Source organism: Aotus nancymaae, unplaced genomic scaffold (genome assembly GCF_030222135.1).
Source record: "Aotus nancymaae isolate 86718 unplaced genomic scaffold, 86718_ANA_hifiasm-v0.15.2.pri h1tg000028l, whole genome shotgun sequence".
In the NCBI taxonomy this organism is placed as follows: Eukaryota; Metazoa; Chordata; class Mammalia; order Primates; family Aotidae; genus Aotus; species Aotus nancymaae.
Window position 1 is genome coordinate 17,491,804 of NW_026988441.1, and position 16,932 is coordinate 17,508,735.

At 52.6% G+C, this 16,932-nt stretch overlaps 1 protein-coding gene and 1 pseudogene across 1 annotated transcript; both read right to left on the reverse strand.

Moving 5' to 3' along the window:
- Positions 1-1,188: 1,188 nt before the first annotated feature.
- LOC110569464 (elongation factor 1-delta-like) lies at positions 1,189-2,107 on the reverse strand (annotated as a pseudogene).
- A 3,195-nt stretch (positions 2,108-5,302) lies between these two features.
- On the reverse strand, positions 5,303-16,467 carry UPK1A (uroplakin 1A). Its single transcript, XM_021676536.2, has 7 exons — positions 16,384-16,467; positions 14,669-14,869; positions 10,290-10,364; positions 10,010-10,117; positions 7,578-7,757; positions 5,919-6,002; positions 5,303-5,839 (listed from the first exon to the last, which is right to left on the reverse strand). Exons 1-7 carry the CDS (start codon positions 16,465-16,467, stop codon positions 5,795-5,797), a joined length of 777 nt encoding a protein of 258 aa, XP_021532211.2. The 3' UTR covers positions 5,303-5,794.
- Between the last annotated feature and the right edge of the window lie 465 nt (positions 16,468-16,932).

The window sequence follows — 16,932 nt, forward strand, 5'->3', positions numbered from 1 at the left end:
AGAAGGGGGAGAGGGAGGAGAGAGGAGGAGGAAGAGCAGGGAAGAGGAGGAAGAGGAGGGCGGCACGGGAGGTCGCCCCCTATAACGTGGAGCATAACAGCCACTTGCTGGTCACAGCCCAGTATGAAGGAGGCAGAGAGGCCCTGGCTCCTCAGTGGCTCTCCAGCACCCTCTGTTGACAAAGCCTAACCTGGCACCAGGTGACAAAAGGAACTGAGAGGTAATAAATGGATAACCCACAGGTGAATGATGGGGCCCCTGCTATTAATAAAAACAACAGAAGTAATAACGACTACCATGGAATTCTCAGTGCTGTCTGTGTCATTTATCCCGGAATCGCTGGGAGGAAGGTTGACCGGCGGTGGTGGGGGTTGTGGTCCGTTTGTCTCCAGGGTTGGCTCACCTGGGAAGGCTCAGGCTCAGAGCCTGCCCTGGATAAGCAACTCCTCCCCGCTCCCAGGCCAGACCCTGTGGATGGAGCTGACTCCACCCCTGCTCCCAGGGCTGGCGTGTGTCCTGGAATGAGCACTTTCGCTTCCCTGACCCCACATGTGATGATGGCACAGCATAGCGTCAAACCTGGACAATGGGAAACATTCCAGAGGGGGAACCAGGCCCTCTCACTGTTTTTTGTTTGTTTGTTTGTTTTGAGACAGAGTCTCGCTCTGCTCCCCCCACCCCCGGCTGGAGTGCAGTGGCCTACCTCCACCTCCTGGGTTCAAGTGATTCTCCTGCCTCAGCCTCCTGAGTAGCTGGGATTACAGGCACGTGCCACCACACCCAGCGGATTTTTGTATTTTTAGTAGAGACAGGGTCTCACCGTGTTGGCCAGGCTGGTCTCGAGCTCCTGACTTCAAGTGATCTGCCCGCCTTGGCCTCTTCTTTTTTTTTTTTTTTAATTTTAATACAATAGAGATGGGGTCTCACGATATTGCCTAGACGGGGCTCCTGGGCACATGCAATCCTCCCACCTTGGGCTCCCAAAGTGCTGGGATTCCAGGCATGAGCCGCCATGCCCAGCCCAGGCTGTGTCTTAGTTTCTGCGTTTCCATTACCCTGGTGCGTAGGTCTTTCTTTGCTTGCATTCCTGAGTGCATGTGCAGCATAGACTCCCAGAAGCAGAGTCAGTTGGGTCAAAGGGATGTGGGTTTTTTTTTTGTTTGTTTGTTTTTTTGCCGTTCTCAGTTTTTAATCATGGTCAATCTGCAGCTTCCGGATACTGTAGCCCACGTGCATGAGCTTGGAGGCCCTCCAGAGCAGCCCATCCAGCTGGATGGAGCACACACAGGTCTCCAGCTGGGCCATGTCCCTCTTATCGTCCCAAGGCTTCACGTCCAGCAGGATAGAGGATTTGGCCACCAGCACAACTTCTTGGCCTTTTCTTTTTTGAGACAGAGTCTTGCTCTATTGCCCAGGCTGGAGTGCAGTGGTTCGATCTCGGCTCACTGCAACGTCTGCTTCCCAGGTTGAAGCAATTTTCCTACCTCAGCCTCCCGAGGAGCTGGGATTACAGGCATGAGCCACCTCACCTAGCTGATTTTGTATTTTTAGTAGCGACAGGATTTCATGACGTTGGCCAGGCTGGTCTTGAACTCCTGACCTAAGATGATCCACCCACCTGTCCTCCCAAAGTGCTGGGATTATAGGCGTGAGCCACTGCGCCCGGCCTTCTTGTCCTGCTCCTCTGCGGGCCGCCGCAGCTGCTCCTCCTGCAGCCACGCTGCCTCCCTGTCCTCCTGTCATTGTTGCTGCCAAACAGGTCAAAGTCATCATGTTCCGCAGGCTTGGCCTCCAGCTTGGAGACACACGGTCGGCCGCAGCTCCTGCATTATGCCCATGCAACCAGCTCGCTGTGGTTTGCGCTGGGGCCGCTGGAGGCTCCAGGGTCTGAGCTTCCAGCCAGGGATTTCTGGATGTTCTCTCTCGCCCTCGCAATGTCACAGAGGATCACGCTGGCACTGATCTGGCGGGAGGCGCCAGCCACAGCAAGCCCATTCATCTGCGCATAGAATTTCCTTTCTGCATCATTGTATTCGAACTTGTCAAACCAGATCTTCTTATATACTAGGAAGTTTATACCTATTCTTCTGACGCCAGCCAAGGACATGGTGACCAGAGAGGAGGAATTGGTGGGTACCGGACGCCTGAGGAAAGGGCAGGGATGTGGGTCTTTACATTTTAGTAACAAAACAAAACAATAACTTGCCCTCATGGAAGGAGTCTAAGCAAAAGTGGATGTAGTCAGAGGCGTGTGTCCTGCTCGACTGCTATATAACACAGTTTCTTATTTCCATTCTCTGATCTCAGATGGTGAAAGAGAGAGCTTGGCTCGGTGGAGCAGGAGAGAGAGAGATACCTGGAGAGGTGGCAAGGGACCAAGCCACACGGGCCCCTCAGTGCAAGGTGAGGAGGTTGCTGGGGAGCCATGGAGGGTTAGAGGCAGAGGAGGGATGCAGTCAGCTGGGGGTGTGGTGGGAACAGCCATTGAATGGCTGCCTGGCCCTCAAGGGGTCCGGGCCCTGACCTAGCCCTGACCGCTTTGCTCCCCTCTCACCCACAGGAGTGGGCCTCTGAGTTTGGGGACTGGGGCAGACAAACCTGTCCGGCAGCCGCCTGGGTGAGGCCACACCACTGCCGACCTGACGGAGCCACACTCTGCAGTTATGTGGTCAGACGGAGCCAGAAAGCCGAGTGGCAGATGTGGGTCAGAGATGGCAGCCTGCCTACCTGAGTGCCCAGAGGGCAGAGGGCAGATTAACCACCCGGCCCCCCATCTGGCAAGTCCTGGCCTTTTTTTGGTGGGGGCAGGGGGGACAGGGTCTTGCTGTTGTCCAGGCTGGAATGCAGTGGCACCATCACAGCTCACTACAACCCCTATCTCCTGGGTTCAAGCAGTCTTCCTCCCTCAGCCTCCCAAGTAGCTGGGACTACAGGTGCAAATCATTATGCCCAGCTGATTTTTACATTTTTTTGGAGAGATGAGGTCTCACTATGTTGGCCAGGCTGGTCTTGAACTCCTGGCCTCAAGCAATCCTCCTGCCTCAGCCTCCCAAAATGCTGGGATTACAGGTGTGAGCCACTGCACCCAGCCCTGGCCTGTCTTAACTGCTCAGATAAAGTTTTAAAATATTTAGTAGAATAATTCCCTTCTCATTGTACATTTTATGTCCAGCAGTGACATTTTAATTAAGATTTATTTCTTGATTTTTGTTGGAGGACAAAGGCAGTAATCATCATAGAATATTTGGAAAATACCAAAATGCCCAAGTAATGAAATAAAAATCCCCTGCAAATGTATCCTCTTCCTCAATAACCTTTGGAAGACCTTCTTTAAAAAATGCAAGCATGCACATACTTATATTTTTATCAGAGAAGGAATCATACTTGGCATGCTATATTGTAATTTGTTTTTCTCAGTCACAATTTCCCAAGTATTTTTTTCATGCCATTAAATATTCTTTTGCAGTGTGATTTTTTTTTTTTTTTTTTTTTTTTTTTTTTTTTTGAGACAGAGTCTCACTCTGCCACCCAGGCTAAAGTGCAGTGGCACAATTTCGACTCACTGCAACTTCTGCCTCCCAGGTTCAAGCATTACTTTTTTACCACTGTGGTATTCCAGAGGATGGACATAGCATAGTTAATTTACCCAGTTCCCTACTGATGGTCATTTAGGTTAGTGTAATGAACATCCTCACATGGGCTTTCCAGTTATTATGACGTCTTTTTATAATCAACTCACATACAGCTGTCTCCTGCAAAAATTATTTATTATGCTGGGCGCAGTGGCTCACACCTGTAATCCCAGCACTTTGGGAGGCTGAGGCAGGTGGATCACCTGAGGTTGGGAGTTGGAGACCAGCCTGACCAACATGGAGAAATCCTGTCTCTACTAAAAATACAAAATTAGCTGGGTTGGTGGCGCATGCCTGTAACCCCAGCTACTCGGGAGGCTGAGGCAGGAGAATCACTTGAACCCGGGAGGCGGAGGTTCCGGTGAGCCGAGATTGCATCACTGCACTCCAGCCTGGGCAACAAGAGCAAAATTCTGTCTGAAAAAAATTATTTATTAAAATTATTTATTTATATGTATGTGTATATATGTGTGTGTGTGTATATATATATATCTATTTTATTTTATTTTATTTTTTTGAGACTGAGTCGAGCTCTGTAGCCCAGGCTGGAGTGCAATGGCTCGATCTCGGCTCACTGCAACCTCCGCCTGCCGGGTTCGAGCAATTCTCCTGCTTCAGCCTCCCGAGTAGCTGGGACTACAGGTTCCCACCACCACGCCGGGTACTCTTTTGTATTTTTAGTAGAGACAGGGTTTCACCATACTGACGAGGCTGGTCTCAAACTCCTGGCCTCAAGTGATCTGCCTGCCTTGGCAAGTGCTGGGATTACAGGTGTGAGCCACTGTTCCCGACCACAATTTGATTCTTAATGGTTTGCTGTCATGGACCCCTTAGAGAACTTGCTGGAAGCTGTATCCCTAGCAGAAGGATGTTTATCACCTATAAGTCTCAAGAGCCCAGTACCTGGATTTTCCTTTGATAAACAACTCCCCTTCCAACACGGCCACTGCATGCACCCTTAGCAGGGTCAGCAAGCCATGTGCCCTCCCTTTCCCAACCTAACGATGGGCCTAGAACCTAAGCCAAGATGGCGAGATTCAACTCTGGACCTTGGCTACAGCCCTTGGGAGAGAGGCTCTTTCTCTCTGTTGCGTTGCTTAGTCATAAAGACCTAAGTCTGGAGTTGCCAGATAAATCCTGTCTGAGAATGAAGCAGGTTTCCTGGACACTTAGATTGAACACCTGGATCCAGACATGCCTGAAGCCAGCCCCACTGACTCAGTTATGTGAGCTGATAAATTCCATTTTATGCTTCAGTCAGTGACAGTTGGGTTTCTGCCACTTCCATCAGAACAGGGTTTTTTTTCCTTTGGAGACAGGGCCTTGCTTTGTCACCCAGGTTGGAGTGCAATGGTGCGATCTTGGCTCACTACAACTTCCACCTCCTGGGTTCAAGAGATTCTTCTGCCTCAGCCTCCAGAGTAGCTGGGACTAGAGATCTGTACCACCTCACCTGGCTGATTTTTGCATTTTTGTAGAGATGGTGGGGGGGGGTGGCGGGTCTCACCATTTTGGCCAGGCTGGTCTCGAACTCATGACCTCAGGTGATCTGCCCACCTTGGCCTCCCAAAGTGCTGGGATTACAGGCGTGAGCCACTGCGCCCAGCCTAGAACAGTTCTTGTTCATTCTCCCTTGACCCAGAAGAAAACAAATTCATTCATTCATTGATCCATTCATTATTTATTGAGTATCTAATAAGTGCTCAGCCCCGTGCTGGGTGATGATGGGGACAGTAAAGTGACCATGACAGGCTCTCAAAGCAATCGAGGCTTCCAGAGCTTAAATGACAATCATGAACAGCAAGAATGGTGTTGACAAAGCAAATGACAGTCAGCAAGAACGGCGACACCTGCTGTGAAGGAGGAGCTCAGAGGGCTACAAGAGCCGGGATCAGGGAGAGGTCCCTGAAAGATGGGCAGGAACCAGCCGATTGGAATGAGGTCAAGGGCCAAGGATTCGTGCACACAAGCCCTGGGTTTCAGGGCACACCCGAGGCACAGTAGGGCTCAGGAACCCAGAAACAGATCCTGGATGTGAAGAAGGGAGGGGCTAGGGAGGTCGGGAGGGGAGAGGTGAGGCAGCCATCCAGGCCCCAGTGGAGGAAGCAGGAGGAGGATGCGTAGGAGGCCGGGGTGCGTATATGGCCTTCCCCTCTTGTCCCTCAGAGCGTGGTGTAGAAATACATGGCTATCAGCATGACCGGGAGCTGGCAAGGAGGCAGTGAGATGAGGGCACTCTGCCCCCCACCCCCAGCCCACCCGGCCTGTGGGCTCCCCGCCTCTCACCGTCCACATCAGGATGGCAAACCCGAACCACGAGATGCCCCACGTGTAGCTGTTGATGGCATGGCCGATGTGCTCAAAGCAGCCCTGAGCAGGGGGTGGGGAGTTTTGAGAAAAACACCCATGAGGCTGGCCGATGAAGGCGAGAGTCACTGTGTGCCTTTGGGAAAGTCACCGCCTTCCCTGAGCCTCAGTTTTCTCACCCGTGCAATGGGGACCATGGCACTACCCACCTCCTCGGGGGGTTTTGGGGCCCCAGGGAGCTGATGTTGAACCTGAGCCCTGAACAAGTAGGTGCTGCCTGCTGATGGCTATGACAGTCTGAGGGTGATTTTGCTTACAGCTGGCTTTTTTTTTTTCTTTGAGTCTCTGTTGCCCAGGCTAGAGTGCAGTGGCACCATCACAGCTCACTGCAGCCTCGACCTCCTAGGCTCAAATGATCCTCCTGCCTTAGCCTCCCCAGTAGCTGGGATTACAGGCACACACCACTACTCCTGGCTAATTTTGTAGACACTGGGTCTTGATATGTTGCCCAGGCTGGTCTTGAGCTCCTGACCTCAAGCGATCCTCCTGCCTTGGCCTCCCGAAGTGCTGGGATTACAGGCGTGCACCACCATGCCCAGCTAATTTTTGTATTTTTAGTAGAGACGGGGTTTCACCATGTTGACCAGGATGGTCTCAATCTCTTGAACTCGTGATCCACCCGCCTCGGCCTCCCAAAGTGCTGGGATTACAGGCGTGAGCCACCCCGCCTGGCCCTATTGTTTTGTTTTCTTTTGTTTGATGTTTTGTTTGGTTTGAGACAGAGTTTCACTCTGTCACCCAGGCTGGAGTGCAGTGGTGCAATCTTGGCTCACTGCAACCTTTATCTCCTGGGTTCAAGTGATTCTCCCACCTCAGCCTCCCGAGTAGCTGGGATTACAGGCACATACCACCGTGCCCGGATGATTTTTGTATTTTTAGTAGAGATGGGGTTTTACCGTGTTGGTCAGGCTGGTCTCAAACTCCTGACCTCAAGTGATTTGCACACCTGGACCTCCCAAAGTTCTGGGATTACAGGAGTGAGCCATTTCGCCAGCCCTATTGTTGCTCTTATTCCTGGACAAGCTGAGAAAAGTTGCAGGTGCCAGATCTGGATCAGACAGACCCTGGGTGCATCCTGCTGACTTGAGAGAGAGTTGGGAGAGCATGAGAAAATCAGAGAGGGGGCCCAGCACAGTGGCTCACGCCTGTAATCCCAGCACTTTGGGAGGCCGAGGCAGAGAGATCACTTGAGGTCAGGAGTTCGAGACCAGCCTGGCCAACATGGTGAAACCCCATCTCTACTAAAAACACAAAAATTAGCTGGGAGGGTAGCATGCCCCTGTAATCTCAGCTGCTCTGGAGGCTGAGGTGAGATAATTGCTTGGACCGGGAGGCAGGGGCCGCAGTGAACCAAGATTGTGCCACTGCACTCCAGCCTGGGCGACAGAGCAAGACTTGGTCACAAAAATATAAAAGAAAAGAAAAAGAAAACAAGAAAATCAGAGAGGGGAGGAAGAGAGGGAAAAAGCTAGACAGACAGCCACAGGGAGGGAGAAGGACATAGAATCAGAGAGGGAGCAGTGACCAGAGGAAGACAGACAGATGGACAGACAGGTGCAGCAGGGCAGAGGGCCACACCTTGGTGAACAGGTAGTCCATGTGGCCCAGGCGGCAGCCCTCCTCATTGAGGGGGATGAAGTTTCCCGTCCGGCGACAGCACAGTGGGGGCCAGGGGAACACCACCTCCGGAGTGGCTGCCCGGAAGGCCGACGTGAAGTTCACCCAGTCCATGGGACCAGATGTGCCACAGCATTCTTGCTGGAGAGAAAGGCGGAGGGTCAGGCAGGCTCTGGCTCAGACAGGATAGTCACTTGCCTGAAGTCTCACAGCAAAAAGAGGCAGGGTTGGCCTTTGACACAGCTGGAGCCAACTTCCCCATGTCCTGGGCGTCCAAGTGAGTGTGTCAGGTGGTGTCTGTGTGTGTGAGCACGGAGCAGACGATATTTGTCCCAGGACCAGAGGCTCATGGGGGATTTGGATCAAACCTGCACCTCTGACTTATTTTCAAATATTTTTGCTGGGTGCAGTGTCTCACGCTGGTAATCCCAGCATTTTGGGAGGCCAAGGCAGGTGGATCACCTGAGGTCAGGAGTTCAAGACCAGCATGACCCACATGATGAAACCCCATCTCTACTGAAAATACAAAATTAGCTGGGCATGGTGGTGCGTGCCTGTAATCCCAGCTACTCGGGAGTCTGAGTCAGGAGAATCGCTTGAACCCAGGAGGTGGAGGTTGCAGTGAGCCGAGATCATGCCACTGCACTCCAGCCTGGGAATCAAGAGCGAAACTCCATCTCAAAAAATACAATAAAATATTTTTATCAAGAATTACGCTGATGAAATACGGGCGCGGTGGCTCAAGCCTGTAATCCCAGCACTTTGGGAGGCCGAGGCGGGTGGATCACGAGGTCAAGAGATCGAGACCATCCTGGTCAACATGGTGAAACCCCGTCTCTACTAATACAAAAAATTAGCTGGGCATGGTGGCGCGTGCCTGTAATCCCAGCTACTCAGGAGGCTGAGGCAGGAGAATTGCCTGAACCCAGGAGGCGGAGATTGCGGTGAGCCGAGATCGCGCCATTGCGCTCCAGCCTGGGTATCAAGAGCGAAACTCCGTCTCAAAAAAAAAAAAAAAAAAAAAAAAAAAAAAAAAAAAAAAGAATTACGCTGATGAAATGACCCAAAAAGGACAGATGTCTGGCTTTTCCTGGCCTTGGTAAGAAATCCAGGTGTTTCATTTGTGGCTCCTGAATCAGGAAAACATAGGTTTGGGCATCCTTCAAACATGGGTTCAAATCCTGGCTAGCTAGAGGACTTGGGTTTACCTTGAGTCCTCAATTTCTTCCTTTTTTTTTTTTTTTTTGCAACAGAGTCTCCCTCTGTCGCCCAGGCTGGAGTGCAGTGGCACAGTCCCAGCTCACTGCAAACTCCACCTCCTGGGTTCAAGCCATTCTCCTGCCTCAGCCTCCTGAGTAGCTGGAATCATAGGTGCGTGCCACTATACCTGATTAATTTTTGTATTTTTTGTAGAGACAGGGTTTTACCATGTTGGCCAGGATAGTCTCGAATCCGTGGCCTCAAGTAATCTGCCCGCCTCGGCCTCCCAAAGTGTTGGTATGATAGGTGTGAGCCATGAGCCACTGCATCCAGCCAATCTTCCTCCTCCAATGCAGTATCAAGTTGGATTTGATGAAGGGTGTATCTCTTCAAACCTGGCAGTCTGAGTCTGAGTCCTTCCAGTTCCGTGACCTGCCAGCTGTGTGACCTCATCCAAGATACTCAACCTCTTTCTTTGGTCTCCTCATCACTAAAGAGGTGATCTCCCTTATGGCGTGGTAGTGAGGATTAAATAAGCTCTAAAAGTGCTTTGAGGCCAGGCACTGGTGACTCATGCCTGTAATCCCAGCAGTTTGGGAGGCGGGAGAATCACTTGAATCCTGAGCCCAGGAGTTCGAGACCAGCCTAGGCAATAGAGCAAGACCCTGTCTCCACAAAAAACAATTTAAAAAACTTAGCCGGGTGTGGCGGGGTGCACCTGTATTCCCAGCTACTTGGGAGGTTGAGGCAGGACAATCACTAGAGCCCAGGAGTTGGAGGCTGCAGTGAGCTATGGTCACCCCACTGCACTGCAGCCTGAGCAACAGGGCAAGACTCCATCTCAAAATATGAAAATAAAAGTCCTTTGAACAGTGTTAAACACAAGTTAGTGCTCCGGGAATGGTGCGGTTACTATCATTGTTATTACTGTCAACATTTCTGTTGAGGTGGTATGCGTAGGCTAACGGGAGGGGCTCTGGAGCCAGCCTGCCGGTTCCAATCCCAGCTCTACCGCATGGCCTCGGGCAAGGGACTTTCTCTTTCTGGGCCTGTTTACTCACCTGGAGAATGGTGGTGATGGCAGCCCTGCTCTCCTAGCCATCTCATGAGTGATGTCTTTAAGGCACTCACCCATCTACAAGAGGATATAGCGGGAGCCCCAGGCCCTCCCAGCACCGGTCCACCGCGCCCACCTCAATCATGACGCGGTCCCAGAGGCGGGTCAGCTCCTGGCCCTGTTCCGTGTCCGCGCTGTAGAAGGTCAGCATCTGCTTGGTGATCAGGGATGGATTAGACACCATCTGCAGAGAGCCGGAAGAACAGGGGCTGGCAGGGCTGTTGGGTGCGGAGCCAGGGCGACCTCTGACCCGCCGCGCCGGACCCTCGCCCCTCCCACACAGGTCAGGCCCCTCCCACACAGGTCAGGCCCCTCCCACACAGGTCAGGCCCCTCCCTGGGCCTCGCCCCGCTCACGTAGTCACGGTGGGCGTAGGACGTGATGCACGAGGCGCACTCGAAGATGAAGACGATGAGCATGAGCACCAGGTACTGGGGAGATCAGAGGGAGGACGGCGCGTCGGGCAGAGCCGGTGAAGCCACACCCCCACCAGGGACGCATCGTTGTGGAAATGCAACTTTTTAAAAAGTTTAGGGCAGTGTGAATAGTAGCATCTGTAATATATGGTGGGTATTCAGGTGTTCGCTGTGTAAGTCTTCCAACTTTTCTGTATGTTTGAAATATTTAATTATTTTTGAGACAGGCTGAGCATGGTGGGTGGCTCACGCCTGTAATCCCGGCACTTTGGGAAGCCAAGGGGGCCATGACCTGAGGTCAAGAGTTCGAGACCAGCCTGGCCAACATGGTGAAACCTCATCTCTACTAAAAATACAAAACTTCGGGCCAGGTGTGGTGGCAGACACCTGTAATCCCAGCACTTTGGGAGGCCGAGGCGGGTGGATCACTTGAGGTCAAGAGTTCATGACCAGCTGGGCCACTATGGCAAAATCCTGTCTCTATTAAAAATACAAAGATTAGCTGGGCATGGTGGCACGTGCCTGTAGTCCCAGCTACTCGGGAAGCTGAGTAGGAGAATCGCTTGAACCCAAGAAGCAGAGGCTGGAGTGAGCCGAGATCACACCACTGCACTTCAGCCTGGGAGACAGAGTGAGACCCTAAAACAAACAAACATGATGTTCTCAGATAACCAGAGACATTTGACACAGACTAGGTGTTGGAAGATATAAAGGAACTTGGGTGAATTTGGTGGATTGTGTCAATGATATGGAGGGTGGGAGAAAAAAGCTCAATAGTTAATGTTTGATGAAAATTCTTTTCCTGTCCTCCCCTGCACCTCCACCCATAAAGCAACAGGAGGTTGTGTGTGGATGTGTGAACTCCGCTGCTGGGAGACGGGATGACATCACACAACACACCTGACTGCTTTAAAACAATGTGCTTATCACTCAGAGAAATGTGCACTCCAGTATTTACAGGTAAGTGACTTGGCATCTAGAATGTGCTTCAAGATACCCAGAAGAAAAGTGTGGGAGAAAGGGGATAGAGGAGACAATGTGGGCAGTCCGCAGCTGATGTTGCTGAAGTCAGGTGAGAGGTGTGCGGGGCTCAGACACCACGTACTCTACCCTAGTCTACATTAGAAATTTCCCATAAGACATTCGGAAAGAAAGGCTGGGTGCGGTGCCCCAGGCCTGTAATCCCAGCACTTTGGGGAGGCCAAGGTAGGCAGATCACAAGGTCAGGAGTTCAAGACCAGCCTGACCAACATGGTGAAACTCCATCTCTACTAAAAATACAAAAATTAGCTGGGCGTGGTGGTAGGCACCTGTAATCCCAGCTACTTGGGAGGCTGAGGCAGGAGAATCGCTTGAACCCGGGAGGCAGAGGTTGCAGTGAGCTGAGATCGCGCCATTGCACCCCAGCCTGGGTGACAGAGAGAGAATACATTTCAAAAAAAAAAGAAAAACTAATAGGGGAGACAGACGCAAACGCACTTTTTTAAAATAGTTGGGTGAATTTTTAGGGCTTTGGTTAAATTGTTATGCCAGAGAATTAAATGCCGGATAAGAAAATAAGAGGGCAGGTGTGGCAGCTCACGCCTGTAATCCCAGCACTTTGGGAGGCTGAGGTGGGAGGCTCACTTGAGGCCAGGAGTTTGAGACCAGTCTGGGCAACATAGTGAGACTCCATCTTGAGAAAAAAAATAGAAAAATTAGTTGCACGTGGTGGTGCACACCTGTAGTCCCAGCTTATTGGGAGGCTGAGATGGGAGGATCGTTTGAGCCCAAGAGTTTGAGGCTGCAATGAGCTATGATTGTGCCACTACACTCAAGCCTGGACAACAGAGTGAGACCTTATCTAGAAAAACAGGGAAGGAAGGAAGGAAAAGAAGGAAGGAAGGAGGGAAGGAAGGAAGGAGGGAGGGAGGGAGGGAAGAAAGGAAGAAAGGAAGGAAGAAGTGGGCAACAGAGTGAGACCACTTTCTAGAAAAGTAAATGGAAGTGGCCAGGCACGGTGGCTCACACCTGTAATCCCAGCACTGTGGGAGGCAGAGGCAGGTGGATCACAACGTCAGGATTTTGAGACTAGCCTGACCAACATGGTGAAACCCCATCTCTACTAAAAATACAAAAAATTAGCCAGCTGTGGTGGCACGAGCGTGTAATCCCAGCTACTCGGGAGTCTGAGGCAGGAGAATCACTTGAAGCTGGGAGGCAGAAGTTGCAGTGAGCCAAGATCGCACCGCTGCACTCCAGCCTGGGCGACAGAGTAAGAAAAAGAAAAACAGGCTGGGCGCGGTGGCTCAAGCCTATAATCCCAGCACTTTGGGAGGCTGAGGCGGGTGGATCACGAGGTCAAGAGATCGAGACCATCCCGGTCAACATGGTGAAACCCCGTCTCTATTAAAAATACAAAAAATTAGCTGGGCACGGTGGCGCGTGCCTGTAGTCCCAGCTACTCAGGAGGCTGAGGCAGGAGAATTGCCTGAACCCAGGAGGCGGAGGTTGCGGTGAGCCGAGATCGCGCCATTGCACTCCAGCCTGGGTAACAAGAGTGAAACTCTGTCTCAAAAAAGAAAAAGAAAAACAAATGGAAGGAAGGAAGGAAGGAGGAAGGGAGGGAGGGAGGGAGGGAGTCCATGGCTCCATCTTACTCAGGATAAAGCCTAAGTCCATAATGCCCACCTCCCTCCTGCTTCTTTCCCATCCCCCGTCACTGTTCTCCTCCTCACCTGTCTGCCTCATTTCCTCTCACCCCCCAACCTCCTCCTCACTCAGCTCCAGCTGCTTTGGACCCTTGGCCCATTCTGGCCTCAGCGCCTTTGCCCTTGCTGCCACCTCCACCTGGAAGGCTCTTCCTCCAGTTAGACACCTGCCTCACCTCCTGTGCCTCTAGATCTTTGCTTTCCCTGGCAGTGAGGTCTTCCCTCACCCTCCCCTGGCTCCCGACCTCCCTCCTGTTCCTTGTCTTCTTCCTCTGAGCGCTGCTCCCCTAGGTCAAGGGCTTTTATGTCTCGCTCAGCACAGAGCCCCAGTGCCCAGCGAAGGGCTCGGCACGTAGCTCCTGCTCACGAGCATTTGTTCATCAGATGACTAGCTTCTCCTGGGAATCTGAAAAACCCGAGGGTGTCGAGGAAGCACAGTGCCGTCTCTGTGTCATTTGGGCCTGGATTGGAATCCCTGCTCTCTTGGTCACCTGGGAGAGGTCACTGGCTTCTGTGAGCCTCAGTTTCCTCATCTGGTAAATGGGTTGAAAAGCGCTAACTGTGAAAGGCTTTTGGGAGGACTGAGGAAGCTCATTTTTTTTTCCTTTTTTTTTTTTTTTTTTGAGATGAAGTCTTGCTCTGTTATCCAGGCTGGAGTCCAGGGTTCATGTGATTCTCCTGCCCCAGCCTCCCAAGTAGCTGGGATTACAGGTGCCTGCCACCACACCTGGCTAATTTTTTTTTTTTTTTTTTTTGGTAGAGATGAGGTTTCACCATGTTGGCCAGTCTGGCCTCGGACTCCCGACCTCAAGTGATCTGTCCACCTCGACCTCCCAAAGTGCTGGGATTACAGGCGTGAGCAACCACCTAACTCTAACTCTGCTTATCCCAGAGTTAGGCACTTGTGAAATGTGGGTTATGGTTGTGGGCAGAGATTAAGGGCACAGGCTCAAGAGCCAATCTTCTCAGGTTGAAACTGGCTCTGCCACTGCCTTGCTGTGTGACCCTGGATAAGTGACTTCACCTCTCTGAGCCTTGGTTTCAATCTCCATCAAACAGGGTCATGATGATGATGGTATCTCTTGGTGGACTATAAGAGATAAATGAACTAATCCAGTAAGCCCTGTAGAACAGCTCGTGGCATGTAGTAAACACTTATTAAATGGTAGCTGTGCTATTATTGGCAGAGTTCATGAGCACAGACTCTGGAGAGCAGCTAGCAGGGGTTCAAATCCCAGCCCTGCACTGGGTGCGGGTGGGGTGGCTCACACCTGTAATCCCAGCACTTTGGGAGGCCGAGTTGGGAGAATCATTTGAGCCAGGAGTTCAAGACCAGCCTGGGCAACATAGTGAGACCCCCCCATCTTTACCAAAAACAAAAAACAAAAACTCAGCCCTGCTACTGAAGTCCTCCCGCTGTGCAGAGCCCGGCTCCTCTCCCTGTGCCCTGGCTTCTTTGTGAAACAGGGGTAACTGCTGGGCCTGGGTTATTGGGCTGTGGGAAGACTCAGTGAGATGATGCCTGGATGCCTGAGTGTGGCACTGTGGGGAACTCATGCTGCTGGCTGGCGAGGCGCCTGCCACTGAACTGGCTCCCAGTGTCCCCCTCCCCTCTCCCCCGGGCCTCACCGTGAGGACCATGGACCGGCGGCGGCAGAGCACGGCACCGACACCAAAGCTGGCGACCACGAAGAAGGCGAAGCCACAGAAGATGGCGATCCAGGCACCAGCAAAGACGTCATCCTTGCCCGAGATGCCCATCAGTGGGTACACGCGGTACTGGTCAGCTGTCACCCATACTGTCTCAGCAAACAGGGCCAGGCCTGACAGCTGACAGAGCGGCGTGTTAGAAAGGTCTGCTCGGGACCAACAGCCCTGGCACCGGGCATCTCCATGAGCAAGTTCCTTCCCCATTCGGATCCTCCACCGCCCTCTCAGTAAGGTAGGCAAAGACCTCCCCTTCCATGAGCAGAGATGAGGGTGAACAGAGGCCAGGAGAGAAGAGGTGGCCCAGCCAGACCTCCGACCCGCATGCCCCAGCTGCCAGTTGCTTCAAGGATGAAAGGCTGGAGCAGCAGCCTGGCACAGAGAAGACAGTCGGTCTGTCTGCCCTCCCTTGATGGTGCTCTTATTCCCCGAGGAGGCGACATGGCCATGGCCATAAAAATTACAAATATGTCAGGCAAGATGGCTCACCCCTATAATCCCAGCACACTGTGGGAGGCCGAGGTAGGAGGATTGCTTGAGCCCAGGAGTTTGAGACCAGCCTGGGCAACATAGTGAGAGCCCATCTCTACAAAAAATAAAAAATTTAGCCAGATGTGGTGATGTGCACCTGTAGTCCCAGCTACTCAGAGGGCTAAGGCAGGAGGATCAGTTGAACTCAGGAGCTGGAGGCTGCAGTAAGCTAGGATCACACCACTGCACTGCAGTCTGGGCAACAGAGATAGACCCTGCCTCTAAAACAAACACAAGGCCAGGCGAGGTGGCTCACCCCTGTAATCCCAACACTTTGGGAGGCCGAGGTGGGCAGATCACCTAAGGTCAGGAGTTTGAGACCAGCCTGGCCAATATGGTGAAACCCCATCTCTACTACAAAATACAAAATTAGCTGGGCATGGTAGCACGTGCCTGTAATCCCAGCTGCTTGAGAGGCTGAGGCAGGAGAATCACTTGAGACTGGGAGGTGAAGGTTGCAGTGAACCGAGATCGCACCACTGCAGTTCAGCCTGGGTGACAGAGTCGCAAAAAACCAAATTAGCTGGGGGGTGGGGGGTGGGGGGCACCTGTAATCCCAGCTACTCCAGAGGCGGAGGCAGGAGAATCACTTGAGCCCAGAAGTCGGAGGTTGCAGTTAGCTGAGATTGGCCATTGCACTCCAGTCTGGGTGACAGAATGAGACTCCGTTTCAAAACGAAAACGAAACAAGCACAAAACCAAAACCCAATGTTAATTGAAAGAAAGACGCTGTCGTCCTTCCTTCTTGTTGTGGCCTCCTATGCACCAGGGGGTCGCATTATGTCCACAGTGATGCTGACGGTGACAGCCAGCATTGGTCGGGCACTTTCCCTGAGCTGAGGGCCACGCATGGATTAATCCACATGTCAACAGCCCACACAATGAGGACATAATCTACAGATGAGGAAAGAAGGCACAGAGAGGGACAGTCACTTGCTAAGGTCACAGAGCTGGGGAGAGCCAGAGCCGGGGTGTAAACCCATGCTGCACTGATGGCTGAGTCTGCCCTCAAGGCAGGTCTGGACCCTCATCCCCCACCCTGAGCTCAGGACTGCCCCCTCCCCACCACACACCCACTCGGCTCCCAGCACCGGGGCAAGTCTCACCAGAATAATGATGTTGCCCACGACGAGCAGGCCCACCACAACTGGAGATCCCTTCTCAGCCTCTGCTGCTGCCGCAGATGCCATCATTCTGCCCGGGACACAGGAGCAGGATGAGACCAGGAGCATAAAGGGCCAGCCAGACCCCCAGCTCCGAGCCTCCCCAGCTGTGAGGGCTTGCTCCGGCTCTCTGCAGGGCCCAGGCTGGTACTGCTGTGCCCACAGTTCTGGCATTTTGCAGAAGAGGACACCTGGGCTCCAGTGGGGCAGTCACTGGCCCGAAGCGGGCACTGCCCCTCCTGAGCCTCAGACCCCCCATGCTGCACCCAGATTCCCAGAGCCCCCTCCTCACCTTCTGTCCCTGGAGCCTCTCTGGCCAGCCCCACCCACTGTGGCTCCCTATATACGCCCAGGCCCCTCCTTGGGCCGCTCTCCCAGGAAGGAAGGAGGGTGTGTGTGTGGGGTGTGTGTGTGTGGGGGTGCAGACAAGAGGCCAAGCCAGCAGACCAGAATGGGTGAACAGCTTTGATGGGCTCCCTGCCACCCCAATGA

Bases quoted from the DNA above. Each gene is read 5' to 3' on its own strand.
- UPK1A (XM_021676536.2), bottom strand. From the start codon at position 16,467: ATGGCATCTGCGGCAGCAGCAGAGGCTGAGAAGGGATCTCCAGTTGTG. The intron at 10,365-14,668 runs GTGAGGCCCGGG...TGATCTCCCCAG, and splicing joins GCCGGTCCATGGTCCTCACG to TACCTGGTGCTCATGCTCAT. The intron at 7,758-10,009 runs GTGGGCGCGGTG...CTTTCTCTCCAG, and splicing joins GGGACCGCGTCATGATTGAG to CAAGAATGCTGTGGCACATC.